Source organism: Myodes glareolus, chromosome 1 (genome assembly GCF_982192425.1).
Source record: "Myodes glareolus chromosome 1, mMyoGla1.1, whole genome shotgun sequence".
In the NCBI taxonomy this organism is placed as follows: Eukaryota; Metazoa; Chordata; class Mammalia; order Rodentia; family Cricetidae; genus Myodes; species Myodes glareolus.
The window spans coordinates 116,993,278-117,012,164 of record NC_142026.1 but is presented as its reverse complement, the minus strand read 5'-3'; the positions used below and the strand labels follow the sequence as shown (position 1 = coordinate 117,012,164).

The 18,887-nt window shown below is 41.4% G+C and overlaps 1 protein-coding gene across 4 annotated transcripts in view; it reads left to right on the top strand.

The window, feature by feature from the left end:
• The first annotated feature begins 1,062 nt into the window (after positions 1-1,062).
• The window catches only part of Txlnb (taxilin beta), a 40,534-nt gene continuing 22,709 nt past the window's right edge, over positions 1,063-18,887 (top strand). Inside the window, exons 1-4 of one of the 4 annotated variants that reach the window (XM_048425389.3) lie at positions 1,063-1,220; positions 3,895-4,337; positions 11,215-11,306; positions 17,163-17,333. In XM_048425389.3, the coding sequence (XP_048281346.3) occupies positions 3,908-4,337; positions 11,215-11,306; positions 17,163-17,333 (693 nt within the window). In that variant the 5' untranslated portion in view covers positions 1,063-1,220; positions 3,895-3,907. Of the gene's footprint in view, positions 1,221-2,077; positions 2,235-3,894; positions 4,338-11,214; positions 11,307-17,162; positions 17,334-18,887 lie in introns of those variants that run through there. The other 3 variants (XM_048425391.3, XM_048425390.3, XM_085688765.2) reach the window with 3 other exon arrangements.

Below are 18,887 nucleotides of genomic sequence, written 5' to 3'. Positions count from 1 at the left end.
CCCAGCTTCTAAGGCATCTATGTTCCTAGGCTCAGGAGCTCACTCCATCACCCCACCCCCTCACTCCCCACCACTTAGATCAACTAAGGTGTCATTTTGATTCTCAGTCTACCTGACTCATGTTTAAGGACTCAGGGCTTGCTCAGATAATTCTAGATGATTCTCGATCTCACAATACTTAATTACACCTGCAAGTCCCTTTCTCATGTCAAGTAAGAGATTCGTGAGCTACCCCACGAGGACATGGACATCTTTGGGGTCACTGCATTCTTAGAGATTATTCCCAGAGCAAAAACTGACAGGAAAAAAAAAATATCTACTTTGGTAAAGCATGGGAATACATTTTCCAGAAAATTTGAGAAACCTGGGAATGACTGTGAGTTAGGAGGAAGGCTCGCTTCTTTTAGACAGGATAGTACCACATACCTCCGGCTGTCCAGGAACTCACCATGCAGACCAGGCTAGCCTTGAACTCACAGAGAACCACCTACCTCTGCCTCCAGGCCTGAGCAAGGTGTTTTTATGGTGAGTGGGCTCATGGAAATGTCAGTGTTAGACACACCAATTGCCACACTTGTGAACACTACCTGAACCACAGTTCCAAAACAGCCAGCCGAATGTGTATTTCAAACTTTGCAAAAGCAATAAGAACAGCAAGAAAGCGGTGGTTTCAGAACCAGCGTCTCTGCCGCCTCTGGGTGCCAGGCCGCATTTCGTCTTCAGTGATTCTTGAAAGAAACCTGACACTAACTAGTCCAGCCCACGGAACAGGGACTGAATCATAACCACACTGGAGATAAACCAAGAAACAAAACAAACAAACAAACCCCAGTTTATCCGAAAGAAACAGTGGTGGGAAACCGCACCAGGAGGCCACTCTTCTGGGCTTGGATTTTCAAGAGGACTGACCATGGAGAAGGTCACAGTCCACCAGCTGCTTTTCTTTGAAAGGATATTTCCCTGGCGATACCCACTGAAGCGTGGGAGGACTTCTGTCTTGCTGCGTCATGGGATGTTCCCTTCCCCACCCCCTCCTTTTGTGGGCCTGTGTGTGTGTGTGTGTGTGTGTGTGTGTGTGTGTGTGTGTGTATGTGTGTGTGTGTGCAGTGTCTTGCTCCCTGTAAGAGCACAGCCCCGCTGCCCGTTCCTGCTGCCGCTGCCCTGACTCTCTGCCACTTCTTTCCTCTCTTTTCTCTTCCTGCTTAGCTCCCTTCCTTCTGGTAAGTGTGGCAAACACCTCCCCAAAGCCCTGCCAGGTGCAGCCTGTAGTCTGTGGGGAACCGTGGAAGGATTTGCCATTGTTCAACTTCTAAAGACAACATGTGGATCAGGAAGGGATGGGGTGTGTGTGTGTGAGCAGCTGCAGGGCCTAGGACGGGGGAAACATTTCTCCTCACAGGGAGGGCCCTAGAGCCAATAAAGCCGGGAAAAGACAGATTTCTTTGCTAGAAAACAAATTACTATAAAAAAGGGATCATTAAAGCTTTTTTGGTTTTATTTGTATTTGTTTTTTCCTTCTTATTAATTTGTTCTGGGACTGTGCTTAGTCAGTAAATTGTCCTTGGTGGGGGGAGGTTACTCTGTTTGAAAAGAAAGTTGTGTTTGGGGATATAACACAATAGTTGAGCATTTGAGGTCCTGGAATTGATCCCCGGTGCTACGCGCACACACACACACACACACACACACACACACACACACACACACACCAATTAACATAGAACAGGAATTTAAAAAACTATCCATGGACCTAAGTATGACAAAAGAACAACAGATGGCTGAAGGGACCACGCAAATGCTTTCACGAAACGTACTCACAGGAAAATGCCTAGGGACTGTTTGAAATAGCTGCCTTGAGGTTTGCTTGACTTTAGATTTCATCCAACAATAATCTCCCCTCCACGTACAAGCTCACGTACGGGTTCAAGCCAGTGAATGTTCCCTGTGTTCAGTCCGACTTAGTCACTGTTCTCCTGACTGCAGGGACGAGGGTAAATGTCAGGCTCATTTTAGAAGAGCTTAAAATAACTCCTGGCTGGACGGCAGGTGACACGCGTCTCTCTCTGCACTTGGGAGAGGCAGGAGTTATATATAGACGGAAGCGTAGAAAGGAGAGGTCAGGATACAAACTGCCTGGCGTGGTGGAAACATTGCCACATTATGGAATAAGAAGTTGACGAGGTAAAACTAGGGAACTTCCGTCCAAGTCAGCGAAGGCTGGGTGAGCACCACAGGTGGGTGGCGGTGTCTACTCGCTGGCTTTTCCGCTCTCTTGGCATTCAAGCATTCTGACACCTACTACCCTAAAAGAGGGACAAGGAAGCTGAGCCGTTTGGAAAACAGCATGCTTTTGTTTTCACTTTCATGCCAACACAGCAAAACCTGTGAGGCTTGAGGACTCTGCCATATTTTTAGGCTGCAAATTAGCAGCATCACTATTAAATTCTATTTGCAAACAAAATGCACCAGAATTTTTTTTGTAAAAAAAAAAAACCTAAGCCAAATCTATACACCCTTCGAGTGGTAAGAGCAAAGCCTGGGTTCTTTAATGCAATGTATTATATTGCTCCATATTTTCCAGAATCTGTATTATACCTGGGTGTTGTTGTTATTGTTGCTGTTGAAGAAGATGATGATGATGCTGGTGGTGGGGACAGGATCATAAGCCAAGGCAGGCCTGGGACTCATTATACAGCTGAGGATGATCTTGAATGTCTGATCTTCCTACCTCCATGTAGGATAACAGGCATAGCCCACTATACCTGGTTTGAACCTATTTTGTATTTGAATTATTTCTCTAGTTGATCTTTCTGTTTATTATACATTGTTTTTTCTTAAAATTCTTACCATTTCCTAAAATTTTATGACTTAGAAAACTGTAATCTCTTTTCTTCTAGAATAAAGTCAATTTAAGGAACTAATATTAAAAGTGGGTTGGAGAGAAGGCCCAGTGGGTAAGAGTACTTACCCTACAAGCATAAGGATTTGGGTTCAGACCCTAACAACCATGTAAAAACCCAGATGTAGGCAGATGCGCCTGGAATCGCAGTGCTGCCAGGAACAATGATAGGAAGTTAACCCGGGACTAGCACCGGGTTCAGTGAGGGACGCTGTCTCAAAGGAATAGGGTGGAGAGTGGTATGGCAGGACACCTGACATCCTCCTCTGTCCTGCACCTGTGCACACACGTGTGCATGTGTGCACCACACTCATGCACATATATATACATGAAAATACACTTATAAGCACCAGCATTCTTCCATAGTATTGGTTTATTTATATAACCCCTCATTTTCCATTTTACTTAAAAAATAATGCTAGTCTGAAGCTCAAAAAAATGTTTTTGCTCCTTGATAATTATGTGGTGCTCATTATCAGGAAAATATGAGAAAAGTGATTTTTACCTAATAATGTATTCATATTAAAGTATGCAAATTAAATTTGTACTTAAAGATTAAAAATAGCTTAGGAATATGACTATTATGAATGATTTTAAGTAAGCACAATGGTTCTTGTAGTAAATATTTTAGCTTTGAAAGAGAATGCCTATATGATATATTATATATATATACTTATATAGAGAATGTCTATACTTCTAAGGACTGTGAAGTCTACACATGAAAATATTGATTCAAATTAACAAATATATCCATACAAAAAACAATACCATGAGTTAACTCAGATTATTTCAGCAATTAGAAAAACTCCTAAAATGTGAAGATTACACTCAAAATATGACAGTAACATGACTTCATTTTTAGTATCAGTGGTATATGAAAGTTCATTTTTTTCTATAATAGATACTAAAATTAGTTGGTACCTATCCGAGAGATGCCTTTATCATTAATCTGTTAGTAGGTTCATCACCTAAAACCTAACTGTGCTCCCCACCAGATACCACTCCCATATGGAGACCAATCACCCTAAGCAGCTCTCAGCTGAAGAGCCAAAACCTGCAGGAGACAGCTCATCACTCAATCAAAATGGCCTGGAAAAGCAAGCTGGCCAGCAGCCCTCAACCTCGCTGGGAGCACCCGAGGAGACAAGTGTACACCCTGAGAAGGGAACCCACGACATCTCAGAAGAGTTGAACCAACAACTGGAAGACATCATAAACATGTATGGGTCTGCTGCCAGTCCCACAGGGAAAGAGGGCACCCTGGAAACTCAGGAGCAGCCCGAAAACACAGAGGCACTGGACAATGAGGATGGGGACTGTGAAGAAACCTCTGAAGGGGCAGACAGGGAACCCAGTGCTTCTGAAGAGGCAGCCACAGCCAGGGAGCCTGCCAGCAGTAAAGAGCAAAAGCTGGAGAAGAAGATCCTAAAGGGATTCGGCAAGTATTATCTTCTAATACATGGCTTTTCTCTTAATTATTCCATTTGCTTTAACGTCACTAAAATCTATATCTAATAAATTTGGATTCATAGAATACCCTCTTTGGGGGCTGTATTTGTCCCCCCATTCCTTTGCATAAAACTAAAGTAAAAGTTGACCACTTTGCCTATCTACTCTCCCCACATGGCTTCGCATTGCTCTTAGAAATCCAAAGTTCTTAAGACATTTTTAGTCCTTTAAACTGGTCTGGCCCTAAGCAGTTTAAGCTTCACCCCATTTCATGGTATCCCCAGCATCTCATTCTTTGTCATTCTGTCCCTGACCCCACCACTACTACAGCCATTCTCGTTTTCCATTTTGGCTCTTTGAACTTCCTTGTTCCCTTCTCCAAAGGCCTGAGCACATTCTACCTAGAAACTTCTGTCCACTTCGCTCTGCCACCCTTCCGGCATTTGGAGCATAGAACCCCTACTTACCACTTAGCTCATAACCAGCCGGCAGTTTCTTAGCTGTTCTAAAGCTCTAACTTCTTCGGGTCTGCACTGTACCATGTGTCCTTCACAGTACTAACCAGCATTGTGAACTACACATTTTGGGGGACAGTGTTTGGTTAATGTATCTAAGTCCTAGGTGAAGTTCTTTTCAGTCTTAAGAACAATGTGTGTATGTGTTCCGAGCATCACTGGATGCCTGTGCTATAAGATGGGAGATGACAAACTAAAGGCTCAATAGATACTTGCTACAAGGAAGAATAAATGAATGGGAAATTTAAAGCAAACCTAGGAAATAAGCAAAATAAAATAAATAGGGATGTTTGTTGATAAAATAATTGTCAATTAGATCACTTATTATAAAATGTTTTTGATTAAGCACACATCACAAAAAATATGATTACTTTTGCCAAGAATAGCAGAAGACACTTACCTGCGCTCATCCATTCATTAGTCTCATGACTATTTAATACCTGGATATGACGCACTGTGCTGGGAGCACAGAAAGAGATGATTTGGTTAAAAGTCTCTCGGTACAGAGAGAGAAAAGCACACACATGAAGTCTTGTGCAGCAGAAACAGGCAGAGGTGAAATGTTTTTGAAGAGCGTGAGGGATTGGTAGCACCAACAATAACTGTGAATGAAGGGAAAGAATGCTAATTTTGTAGCTATGGCCGAGAACACATTATTGTGCAGAGGAGACTCCCTCAGTCTGTCCCCACTAGTGACTGCCTCTACAACCCTCACTTCAAAGATTACTTCCCGTGTAAGACGTCGTTAGCCGCACCTTTCTCGCTTCTCCGTTAAGTTCTCTCCCGCTTCTGTGCTAGATGGGTGGGTTCTCAAGGGTAGCAGGCACATCTCATTCATTTGTACGGCACGGCAGAGTGAAATGCCAAGGGCATTGGGCCAGCATTTTGCTCACACTCCACACACTCCAGTAACAGAGTTCTAGTTGTAAACCCCAGTATTCGACACTTGAGTGGGGAACCACTGTGTACATAAAACTCACCATGAAAAGGATTTCTGCAAGGGTTAAATGACACCTTCCAGTAATACACCTGATCCCCCATACACACACACACACATAAACATCACAACAACATTTAATATATTTTCATATTCCAAAAATGCAAGACTGAATCATTCTAGAACACTGGGAATCATTATAATGTCCTTCCGTGTTAAAGAGCAATTTTTTCACAGATCATCTGGAATGTGCCTCTTGGCGCTGTCACACTAAGGACCCAGACTGTTCCAGAACCATTGCGCATATCATCCTAAACCATTTGTACAGGGATTTGTGTGTGTCTGCTATACTAAGGGACACAATATGAAGAAAATAAGGGAGAATTCAAGACCACCAATTGGAGCGTCTACATTCTCTCCCATGAATTATTTTATAAATCTGTATAAAACTTATAATCACCAAATAATTAGGACAGTTTTTCAGAGTGAGAAAAAAATATTACACCCTTTTTTTTTCCTGCCACTCTACAAATTAGCCAGCTCCAGCCCAGCGTAGCTGGCTAGAGTTTCTGTTTGTGCATCTGAGGCCAACTCTCAGCATGTGTGGGCTGATGGCCTTTCTGTGCTCGCCCCCTCCGCATCATTAACATATTCTACTGCACACAGTACAGTCTCAGCCATGCTCCTAGTGATAACAACATTTTCAGGCAAGCCTACACACAAAACCACCACTTCCAACTTCGCTGCCTACGAGTGGCTTTAGGAAACTCCTTGGCTACTGGTTAATTACATGGCACTGCAATATTGTCTATAAACTTCGCTGTGTGTTTAAATCAGATTCAGAACCTGCCAAAACTCTGCCGTGCACAGCAATTCAGAACTGGTGTGCATAAAGCCAGCCCAGGGCACTGTGACAACTCGGCAGGAAGCAGGTTGTTGGAGAAAAGGGGGCTTTGGCCTCAGAAATGTTCCTTCCAATCTTCAAGTAATAAAGTTCTGGCTGCGGGCTTTTTCCTGGGCAAAAAACTTCCCTGGGCAGAAGGAGGTTGCCAGACAAGATAAGACTTTGTCTACATCTGCCATTTACTAAAATAGACACTTTTAACTGTCTTTTTATAAAAGAAAAGTTCTCAGAGGCATCCCGGTGACTGCAGAGGGTGGCCATTTCTGAGTAATAGTTCTAAATAATGCCAGAGAAACAGGTTTGTTGTGGAATATTTCACTCACCTTCATCCTCTACAGGTAAGTTTCAATACGCACACTGAGCAACCCACAGGCAGGACACTGTTCACTCTATACTGTAACATCTTCAGCTACTCATTACTACTTCTCATCTTCCATAGAAGATAGTCAGTCACACACACACACACACACACACACACACACACACACACACACACACACCAGATGGTCTGATCCATTTCTGGTTGATTTATATATAGTCTGAGAGGACAACAACCCACAGCTTTGATATGAATTCTGAATGTTCTTGAGGGAAAGGTGAGAGTCCAGTGGAATTCAAAGATGGATGAGTTGGTTCACAGAGAAGCTGAAACTTGGGTCAGAATTGAGTAGAGAGAGGAGTTGGAGAAGCAGAGTCAGGGCTCAAGTAAGCAAGTCTCGAGTGAAACGACTCTGTCTTCTGAGCACAGGAGACAGTGTGCCTGTAACACCTTATTACTCTCTCTGAACGTTTTCCATGATTAGTAGCAGTGTGAATACATCACCGGCTGACCCCAGAGAAATCCAGGTCTGCTCTCTCCGTGAGTGAAAGCGTGAAGTTCCAGGTGCAACTCTGACGCGGTCACTCAAATTCCAGAGGCACAAAACGTCAGCGTAAGGGAGGATGCTGCGACTGAAAAACACAGGCAGAGTAGATCTTCCAAAATTGATTGGGGCGTTAAAACCCAGCTCAACACTCAGACACTGTTACTATGAGAGGTGACAGTGGGGGTAAGAGTACTAATTTAAAAGGAAGATCAATATTCAAAGTCCTAGGATGACAAAATGATTCAAACAATGCTGTCGTTTGGCCCTCGTTGCTATTTATACCAGACTATACATGGCTAAACCTATGTCATTTGTGGAGTCACCAAACCCTAAAGACTAGGTTCAGAATCTATTCAATCAATTCATTAATTTAGTTTGATATTCAAGGAAACTGAGGCCATAAAGTTGCTCAACTTTTTTTGATGGAAGTATGATTCTAAAACTTAGGTCTCCTAGCTAGATGTGTACTTTCCTGAAAAGATATCTATTAATGTTTAGAAATTCTTTAACACTTACTGATTTTTCAGTTGTACTAATAGGAGGACAAAAATTAACATTAAAATGTGACTCTGGGTGTAACATTGAAAGAGGACACACTCATCCACAATAGCTGGACAAGAAGGAAATACAAAATTGTACAAGCGAGTACACGAGAACAAATTTTATGCCCTCTACCACAAATAAAATAAAGGAAATCCATTGGAAGAGGAAAAACATAAGTTTAGAGATACATTAAATCTAGGTAAGCAGTCATGACATTTAGTAAAAGCAAGTATCACTGGAATTGAGAAAAAGCCTAGCTCACATTTCTACAGCTGCTTCAACTGTCTAAAAGTTAAGGTTTTTAATTTCTTTTCCAAATGATTGACCAAAAATGATTTTTTATAAATGTCTTTTTTGTAAAAATAGGCCCTTCATGCTCCAATACAACTGTGCCAGCGGTCACAGCCAAATGCCGCAGTGCGGTCCTTGTTGCACAGGTGCTTCAACTTCCATACAGCTTCCCAACAAATAGCATTTTGCATCATGGTAGTTACACGCCCGCTGCATGCCTTCCTTCGCTTTTACAGGGAGAAATGAGGCTTCCTTCGGAATGGTATATTCAGGAGAAGGCAGATGGTGCCCACCTGATAAAATGTCCTGGAGTAAAGCGAGGTTTTCCTCTTGTCTAATAAATCAACACATGGCTCTGTTTCCACGAAAATGCACTAACAGCTCTCTTAGAGATTGAGGACATCTCTGCCTGTTCCTCTCCTCTATGAGTGTCTTACACAGCACTCTAGTCCCACAGAACCCATGCAAGTTTAAAATTGAACATCTCTGATGGGTTCTGCATACACCTCACTCTTGTTACTTGAATTTTCTTTTGAGGCTGGGAACAATGTTAGAAAACGTATTGGTACACTGGTATGATAGATAGACATCTATACAAAGTGATCGATTACCAGAGCAGAATGGGGTCTCAGTTAACATTAAGATTATACAATAAGTACAATAAAATGCTCTGTGTACAACTACAGAAAATATAACCTAAAGAGACAGCCCTTAATTTGAGAAGAAAACAGTGAAGTCACTCATTTCTTTGCTCTTCCAATAAGATATGCGACTGCTTCATACGTTAATGCTCACCAGGAGAAGTGTTCTCACACATTAAATCTCCAGGTAAAGGTAAAGGTTTACCTTTTACTTACTCAGGACAATGTCATTTGATTTGTCTGATGCCTGTGTCTTCTGGCTGGCTTTATTTCGCTCCATTATTAGTGTTATTGAGCATTTGCCATGGACCAAGCACTATGCTAGGCCCTGGCCCTCATTCGAGAAACAGAGCATTTCCTTGCCTTTAGTAGGTAAAAATGGCCCAGGAGAGCCACCTTCGCATGCCTACATTCATGGCTCTGAAGCCAAGGGAGAAATGATGGTCTGACCAGGGCGACCACCCAAGCTGCCAGAGGAGCAGCTGAAGTGCATGCCCAGCAGGACCAAGCATCAGTGATCATCAACTGCAAAGGATAGCATGATGTGCAGGGGCTTTGGAGAGCCAGGAGCTGAGTGCAGCCCCGCTCACAGTCACCTTCTCTCCTGTCTTAGGATCTGAACTGACTCCCTGAGCCAAGAGACCGAACATTAGGAGGAATGAGGTCATTTTCTTCTAAAGACACTCCTCTTGTTTCACTAGATTTCTCTACCACCAAAATTCCACGTGAAATCTTAGAACAAGTCACCTTGGATTAAAGTCTTTGCAAGGCCAGGATTAATCATGTGTTGTTGGTGTTTCCTGGGCCGGGTATATTTCATCTAGAAAATTAAGTAGGCTAGCCTGGATGTCTTTGAAGATCCTTCTCGACCTAAAATTTTGTAACTGCAAGTGAGCTTGCCATATTTAACAAATAAGAATATAAGGTGTCCACTAGAACTGAGTTGTGAGTAAACAATGAACGTATTTGTATACATGTGTATCTCATACCCTGTCTTTGGAAGGCCATCCTAACTCTCCAGGAGGCAAACAAGCATTCTGGCCCAGAGGAATGTCAGTTATTAGGGAAAAGTTTGCAAAGTTGCTTACAGGTTTGTATCAGTAAGCATGGGCTCCCATCAGTGGCCTGACCTCCTTACTGTGAGTAGACCGAGTGCCTGTCTCAGAGAGGTGAGGAAGGAAAAAATCCTATGCCTCTGCAGGATGGCTGACAAAAATGTGATTAGTAGTAAATGCGGGTCCAAGCATCCCAGACTTCCCTCCTGATACTGGCCAGATGGTTAACTAGCACCACAGAGGGGCAAAGCTAAAGGAGACAGAAGGAGGAAGGCAGGGGAGAACCTAAATCTCTCTGTTAAATAATCAGGAACATATGAGTTTTAAAATGTAGCTTGATGTCCAACTGGGGAGAAAAAAAAATGAAACTGCCAGCAGAGATTAAGGTCTGGGTAGAGGAAACGACTGCAGGGGAAGGCGAAGCCCAAAGTCACAGACCACACATGCACACACACTCACACACACACACACGCACACACCGGTGAAACATCTCCGAGGTTTGGATCTTTCCCCTTATATATTGTTTTTTTATTCTCTGGTACGCAACATGATCAGAGTTATTCCCACCCAAACCTGATGAATAGGCTTATCAGGGAGGATTGGTTCAAAGGGACGTACCAAGACAACAGAGGATAAACAGACTCTGCTTGGGCTGAAGTTCCCAACATCATGTACTGACACTGGCTGTTTCTTCTTCATCAGGAACTCTAGTTAGCTTTTCTGTTTCTTTGTTATGAGTTGACGTGGGAAATAGGTAATCTATCATTTCATAAAGTCAGTGTTGTTACACACTTACCTTTAAAATATTAAGGATACACAAGGAGGAGTAATGGGAAATTTGGGGAATACTGTTTCACCAAACATATATCCAAGTTCTACCCTGAGTTAGACCCTACATTGCATGAGCTAAACCTCACTCTGAAAGGCAGGGGTCATTTCTTGTAGGAAGGGAAAATTGTATCAGAGGCTCAGAAAAGTTAGTGGTTTGGCTGAGATTGGTCGTACTTTGAAGAAGGTTGATCCTAATTTGCAAGTGATCAGTTGGAAATACCAAATACCAACTCCTATCATCCTACTACGAGGTCAGCACTAATTCTTTACATTTTTTTTCAAGGCAAAGAAGCTAACTTGCTCATGCAAAATCTGAACAAGCTGCAAACAGCCGAAGAAAAGCTTGATTTTTTATTCAAGAAGTATGCTGAGTTGGTAAGAGCTTTGATCTGTTCTTTCTGTCAGAAACTCCCAGCTCTAGTAAGTGCCGAGAAGAGGAAACCGTCGTTTCTCATGGACATCATTATAGAACACAGCTAGTTACCACAAACAAGTCCAAACCAGATTCACGGAATTCTAGAAGGAAAGTATTTTTAAGGAAAAAGAAGGTCGGGTGGTGGAGGCGCAGGCCTATTTTTCCAGCACTCGGGAGGCAGAGGCAGGCGGATCTCTGTGAGTTCGAGGCTAGCCTGGTCTACAAGAGCTAGTTCCAGAACGGCTAGGGCTGTTACACAGAGAAACCCTGTCTTGAAAATAAAAAGAAAAAAGAAAGAAAGAGGAAGAAAAAAAGAAGGAGAGGGAAGAAAGGATAAGGGTCTCTGTTTAATTATGTGCGTCATTTGGGGGGCAGGTAAGAAAGGGGAGTAGAGATCATTTGAATCTGTAGACATTTTAAAGCTCCTGTCAATTTTAAAGAAAAAAAAGTATTGTTTCTGTAGTCGTATTTTATTTGTATTTTAATAAAGAAAGCTTGCCTGAAGATCAGAAAAGTACTGGCCACACTGGCCAGCCTTACAGACCCGGCAGCAATGACACACACCTTTAATCCCAGTAGCCACCACCGCCTAGTGTCTATGGCAAGCTAATGTGGCTACTGGGAATTTATTAAAATACAAATGAAATGTCCCTACATGCCTCTATAAAGATAGATGAATATTAAGCTTTCATTTAGATTCTATACCCACATTTGTCAAGGGCTACAAGGGAAAGTTCAGAGCAGAGTTAAGGCCACTTCACAGTTCATGGCACTTTCTTGTCTGGCCTGGGCCATTTCTTCAGTTCTTTTCTGAAGAATGCTCCTCATCCTTTCCCTTCCCTACAAAGACATCTATGGGGTTGTTTAGTGCCCAGCTCCATGTCCTCCTCGCTCTCCATACTCAGAGTCCTGGGAGCAAAGGAAGCTGCTTCAAACCATCCAAGAATCCCAGCAGGTTGTCATCTTCTCTTCTGTGCTTTAATTGGCCTTTTTGAGAAAAGGGAAGGGCTTGGTGAGGACAGTGCATTGGTATCAAGGAAACCTCACGAATACCTGCTGTGATGAGCAGGGAAGGGCAGCCAAATGGTACCAACTGAGGACTGTACACCACTCTCCTCCTTTACTCCCAGAAACCAGACAGCAAGCTGCTTTTTAACTTATTATCATTATCCTTATTGAATACTCTTTAAGAAAGTCACTGACTTGTCTCTTCTGGAGAAGCAGCAACATACAAATGAGGCTCTACACAGCACAGAACTTTGTCCCGGCAGGAGTTGAACCACCTCCCCTTCCCAGGTAGATGTATTTTACATCTAAGGGTGCTCCAGGTGGGGGCCTCCCACTAGTAGCATGTGTCCCCTGTCACCCTAGCCCAAATTGAGTAAGCATCAGGCCCACAGACTCTATGCCTGTTGATGGCTTGTCTTTTCACTGACGCTCGTCCTGTCATCCCTGTATGTTCTTTCCTTCCTTCCGTCTTGACACATTCTGGTATGCTGAATGGTGACGCCATCAACGCAATACAATTCTAAACCCCTGAGTGCCATGTTGATCACCTAACTTTTAGTTATTTTTAATCATACAAGCCACATCGCAATGGCGTAAGAGTTCCAAAGACACAACATGCTATCTCCAATCCATCATCTAAAACACAAGTTCTGTTTTATGCCTGGTGCTCTCCAGCTCTAGGCAGCCGGTGATGGAGTCACTCCTGTCATGCGGTACAGACAAACTGATATTTTGTTTTCTTGGCTCATATGGCATTTTCCCATGTAGTTCAGTCTACATATGCACTTTGTTAAAGTTGAGTCATATTTCATTAAGTGACTCTATGTGCTGATCCACCCATGTGGCAGACAGTGTCCTCCCACATCCAAAAAACACTGCCACAGTGAACACCATCATTTAGGAGACTTGTTCCTTCTCCATTAAGATTTTAAGAAAAAGTTAGAGATGGATTACTGAATCAAGCAGGATGAATGTTTGTTTTTCAGTTTTATGGCCATGTTGCTTGCCAAAAGAAGGGTTGAAATTTACAAAGCAATTTAACATTGGCTATTAGCAGTTTAAATTTGCATAACATAAGCTGGAAGCCAAAGATCTTTTCCCCCTAAATCTGGGCTGCATTCTCTCTTGCACACCACACGACTCTCACTTACTTATCTTTGTTTTTTTCAGTATTTTCTGTACTGTCTGCCCAACATCTCCTCAACTAAACTACTACACGCCAAGGCCATTACTGTTCATTTTCTAGCACCATATGCTATACTTGGCAGGACCAGGAAGTACTCTTGACTGGCACCTGACACCCAGTTTACAATGCTACATTGGCACAGCAGTACATTGGAGAAGAATTCCTTCTCCAGTCTGAGGGAGATTTCTCCAAGAGCCAGGGCTATTTACCCTGGTCCCAGGAAGTCCCTGTACCTACCTATTGTTCTAACCAGACCACGCTAACAGAGACAAGCCAGTTCAAGCCTTACAGCATTTGTCTTATGCCCTATAACAAACTTTAAGACCTAAAAGATAATTCTCAAAAACTGACCCAAGAGACCAATTATATTTTCTTTTCAGGGAAAAAGAAATCATGAAAAAATTTAATTATTTACTCGGAGATAAAAGCTTATTTCCTTGCTCATTGATTAGGATATTAGTATAGAAAATGTCTGAAATATAGTGGTAAAATGGAGAAAATTGTCAACGCCAATTCTTTAAAGCAAACTGACACTCTCGTTCACTCACGCTTACAGAGCCTGAAGCCAGTAATATTATCTGTCATTGTGTTCATCAATAAGTAAGGACATGTTCATTAATAAATAAGGATACTTCATGACTACATTCGGAAATGGCCTTAGAAAAATATTTTCTGGAAATTTCCTCAACTTCTATATACTTTAAAAGAATCACTAACTCAATTTTAATTTAGTCATTGACACTAATTGTGCTTTTCTTTTAACTTAGTGAAGAAGAAGGAAAAAGAAATTTCAGATAAAATCCTATATACCTGTTACAAATTTCCAGAACTGTGCCTACATGAATCATTGAACCTCACAGCCAGCTCTGGGCTGAGGCTGACTTGGTTGTAATGCATTCACTTTCATTCATAAAGGCCCCTGCATTCATATAAAGGCATAGAAATCTGAAGTATCTGAAAAAAATCACCTAGACATTAAAAAGTACAGGAAGTTCAGTGTCTTTCATTTTAATAGATCTAAGGAAAATAGATCTGGCTAAAGTTTTAATATGTATGGTCCTATAACACAGTCAAAGATTAAATAACGCAAAGGGTAAATCATCTGTCTTCTGACTTAGAAAGCACATAAAGTATATATTTGCTTCAGGACACACAAAGAAAACTTTAGTCTTGTCTACTAAGGAGCAATAGGTGTCTCTGCCTGAAGACATTTCTGCATGTCACAACTAGATATGTTACTGTCACACAGAGGGGCCCAGGTTGGTGGTACCATAATAGCCTATAATACAGAGTTCTTTGCACAATACAAAAATATGTCCTATTGTGTCAACAGTGATGAACTTGAAAAGTTTGACATGGATTAGCTCTCAAAAATAAAATCTAACATATAATGGCGATAGTAATACATCAATTTTAAGGAAGAAAAATCTTACTATAATCACAAAAAAAATAACTTGTCTGATCACTACGGTATGAAATAAAATGACTACAGCTATCTTATGAACAAGAGTTCAACATGAGAAATATACAGTGTAAGATCACAGGCTTTTCAGGAAGGACGATCACACCAATCATTATTTCTAGTAACACGGTTCACTTTTTCCAAGATTAATTTTTAAAAAGTAGAAATTGTTCATGGGTATAAACCTAAACTATCAAATGTACACATTCTTGGCTTCATCTTAAGAGGGTTTTTAATAGTTATTCAACATGGTAGAAGAAAAAGAATAAAACAAGATATGAATTAAAGAAAGTGTGACAATTTTCAAATAGTTCAAGGGAAAAAAGGCTTTTAAAATATGGATACTAAGACATGGTCAAGATCCATGTGGACTGTATATCCATTTACATTGGGCTCTGTGAGGCACCAGGAACACCTGGCATCTGGAAAAAAAAATCCCAGAGACTCCCCAGGAATTTTCTTTGCTCTTAGCCAATATGACTATTAATAGAACAAGTCCCTTCCTGGCTTAAGCAATACCCAGGCACAAAAGAAACCTAAGTCCAGTAGAGTGAACAATTCTAGACCAAAGTCTACTGCTTGCATGTGATCACACTAGTGTTCAGACTGACATTGGTACTCCTAGAGTCTACTAGTCTCTCTCTGGTGACTTCTGGAGGCTGTTTCCCATGCTTCTTCCATTAGAACTAAGATCTCATAATTATGTTGCCAGATTTAGCAAATAAAGATAAAAAACTTTACATTTTAGAGAATGAGCCATTTTTGGTAAAAATGTGGCCCATTCGATATCTGGAATATACTTATACTAAAATTATTCCTTGATACCTGAAATTTCAATTTATTTAGGTATCCTGTATTATATCTGGCAACTCTACATTCATATTTTAGCATCCCAACATGGCCAGTAGGGGAATAAAGTATATCTGGATGGTCAGAAACAAGGGTCATAGTATCTTTTCTGTTGCCACAGAGAGGCCGAGGACTGAGTTGGAAAGCAGGGGATGATGTAAATCTTTTCTTTTTGTGCCACTCTGTTGTGCCATGGCTTTTTCTAACACTTTGGTAAAAAACCATCAAGGCTTGTGTGTTTGGGTGTTGTATTTTCTGTTGCTTTTCCATACCCAAAGAGTCCGCATCTAAAGCCCCCAAATACAAAGACAATAACTGCTTTTTATGTTTTTCCAAGGGGCTGTTTCTCTCTTTCCTATTTTTAAAAGTGTCACTGTTGACTTATTTTGAGACAGAGTTATGAGAGCAACATGTGAGCCAAGCAAACAAATAGTTGGCCGTGTTCTGAATACAAGATAATGCCATGAACTCCAGCAATTTCCAGATCCTCAAGCGTGTCTTTCTTTTATGGACAGTACTAGATAACATCATTAGACAGAAACAAAGAAAACATTCCTAGACATCCAAAAATAAAATAAAATAAAATAAAATAGTCAAATAAAGAAGAGGCTAATAGAAGTAATAGTTATGGAAAAATCACATATTACAATTTTCATAAATCATAAAAATCATATTGTGCTCTACAAACAATGTTCTTGCTGTGGAACAATGTTCTTGCTGTGGAACAATGTTCTTGTATATTATAAAGATTTGTCACTCATACTGGTTTAATAAAAAGCTGATTGTCCAGTTAATCAGGCAGGAAGTATAGGTGGGACAGCTAGACTGAGAGAATTCTGAGAAGAGGAAAGACAGATTCAGTCACCAGCCAGAAGCAGAGGAGGCAAGATGAGAATGCCTCACTGAGAAAAGGTACCAAGCCATGTGGCTAAACGTAGATGAGAACTTTGGGTTGATTTAAGTTGTAAGAGTTAGCTAATAATAAGCTGAGCTAATAGGCCAATTAATTATAATTTTTAATTAATTTATAATCAACTATAATTAATATAAGCCTCTGTGTGTTTCTTTGGGACTGAACAGCTGTGGGACTGGGTGGGCCAGAAGCTTCCATCTACACAAACTATACCTACACATTATACAGGAAGTCATGAGCTTCATTATACTCTGAAGTCATGAGCTGCCAAAGAGGCGGATAATGACAAAAAATAGTTCAAACAACCACACAGAAAGTCCTTGGGCTTTGCCTCTTCCCTGTGAACCGCAAAGACATTCCTGGTAATTTCTTTGCTGCTTGCCCTCTCCCATGTCTAGCTGGATGAACATCGTGCAGAGCAGAAGAAACTAAAGCTCCTGCGGAAGCAGCAGGCACAGACCCAGAGAGAGAAGGACCAGCTGCAGAGTGAACACAACCGAGCCATCCTGGCTCGGAGCAAACTCGAGAGTCTGTGTCGGGAGCTGCAGAGGCACAACAAGACCCTGAAGGTATGTGGTACCCTGGCTTGGGATGACACGCGTCTTAGTCTCAGCTAGTTGCATCGACACAGATCTCGGCTACCTGGAGAAACCATGAGTTACAGCCAGAGAGCCGTGCAGTCAAATGCTGGATCTGACACTTGCTCATTTGTGATCTTCAAGTTTTTACCTCTGTAAATGGTTCCCCCATCATCTGATTGTGTGGCTGGAAGGGAAAACCTAAATGAAATTCCACATGCAAGGGGCCAACACATGACAGCAGTGCAGGCCCCGAGTAAAGTAAGTGCCATTCATCTTTCTTTCTTGCTAGGTTGAGTTTTTTTGTTTGTTTGTTTTGATTGACAGAAGATAGGCCTTCATTTATTATTTAATTGTCTTTATTTTTACTTTAAGTGTTTGGGTATTTTCCCAGCATGTATGTCTGTGCATCACATGTGTTCCTGGTGCCTGAGGAAATCAGAAGACAGCATAGAAACTAGCATTGTAGATGGTTGCACTCTGCCATGTGGGTGCTGGGAATTGAACACAGATCCTTTGGGAAGGCAGCCAACGCTCAACCCTTGAACCTACTCTCCAGCCTTCAATTTCCTCTTAAAAATTTGTAAAAATTCAGCATTTATAATTATTTACTGAATTCTACATAACAGGGCATAAACACAAAGCTAATTGACATGCTACAGTGAGGTGGTGAGCCCAAAATATCAATAATTGTCAGAGAAAGAAGCTACTTTAGCAAACACTGACTAACTCTTTAAGACTTAATTACTCAATTTAAAAATAATAGTCTAATCACTTCATTATGTCTGCATGGGTTTCATTAATTACAGCATGGGTCCTTAGCAGTGTATTTAATTTAAGTACCAGCTCCATTCAAAAGTAAGGCATAGGGTTCTTCGGAATAAGTCAACTTGCCTCTACAGTCCTCTTTCCAGTGGTAGATCCCAAAGCGGCAGACACACAGTAATTAATCAGACAATATTCCTGCAGGGACATTATTACTATATGTGTTTACAAGGAGATGCTTAAAAAAAAAACCAGACATTAAGATCATTAACTACTTTGACAAGCAGGAAAAACTAGTGGCCCCTCATTGCTGAATTATCCTGCCATTCTGGGAAATGGGAAGCTAACGCCATGAACTGAGACTCTCACATTGCAAGGTTCAGTGGATGGACATCTGGGCTTTCTTCAATGACTGTGCTAAGCACCACCAGAAATCCAGGTTAGATGGAGGCCTGGAGACAGGTGCATCATCTTCAACTCACAAGGTAGTGTTCTCTGTTTACAGAAGACTCCAGTCTTTCTACAATGTCATACAGTGAAGAAATGGAAATTAAATCAGATAGGGTGGGGGGTGTGTCGGTGAAAGATTCCAAGGGAGAAGAAGAGTGTGGCTTTGACCCTTTGGGACTTCACATGTGATGTCCCTTGGTCTACACAAATGGCCTTCAGAGGGTTTGAATCTCTACTGACAAGGAAATGAAGAATTAGTGATTCTAATCATTAATTTAAAGCCACAAATAAATTATTTGAAGTGTCAAAATAAGAATTCAAAAACAAAAT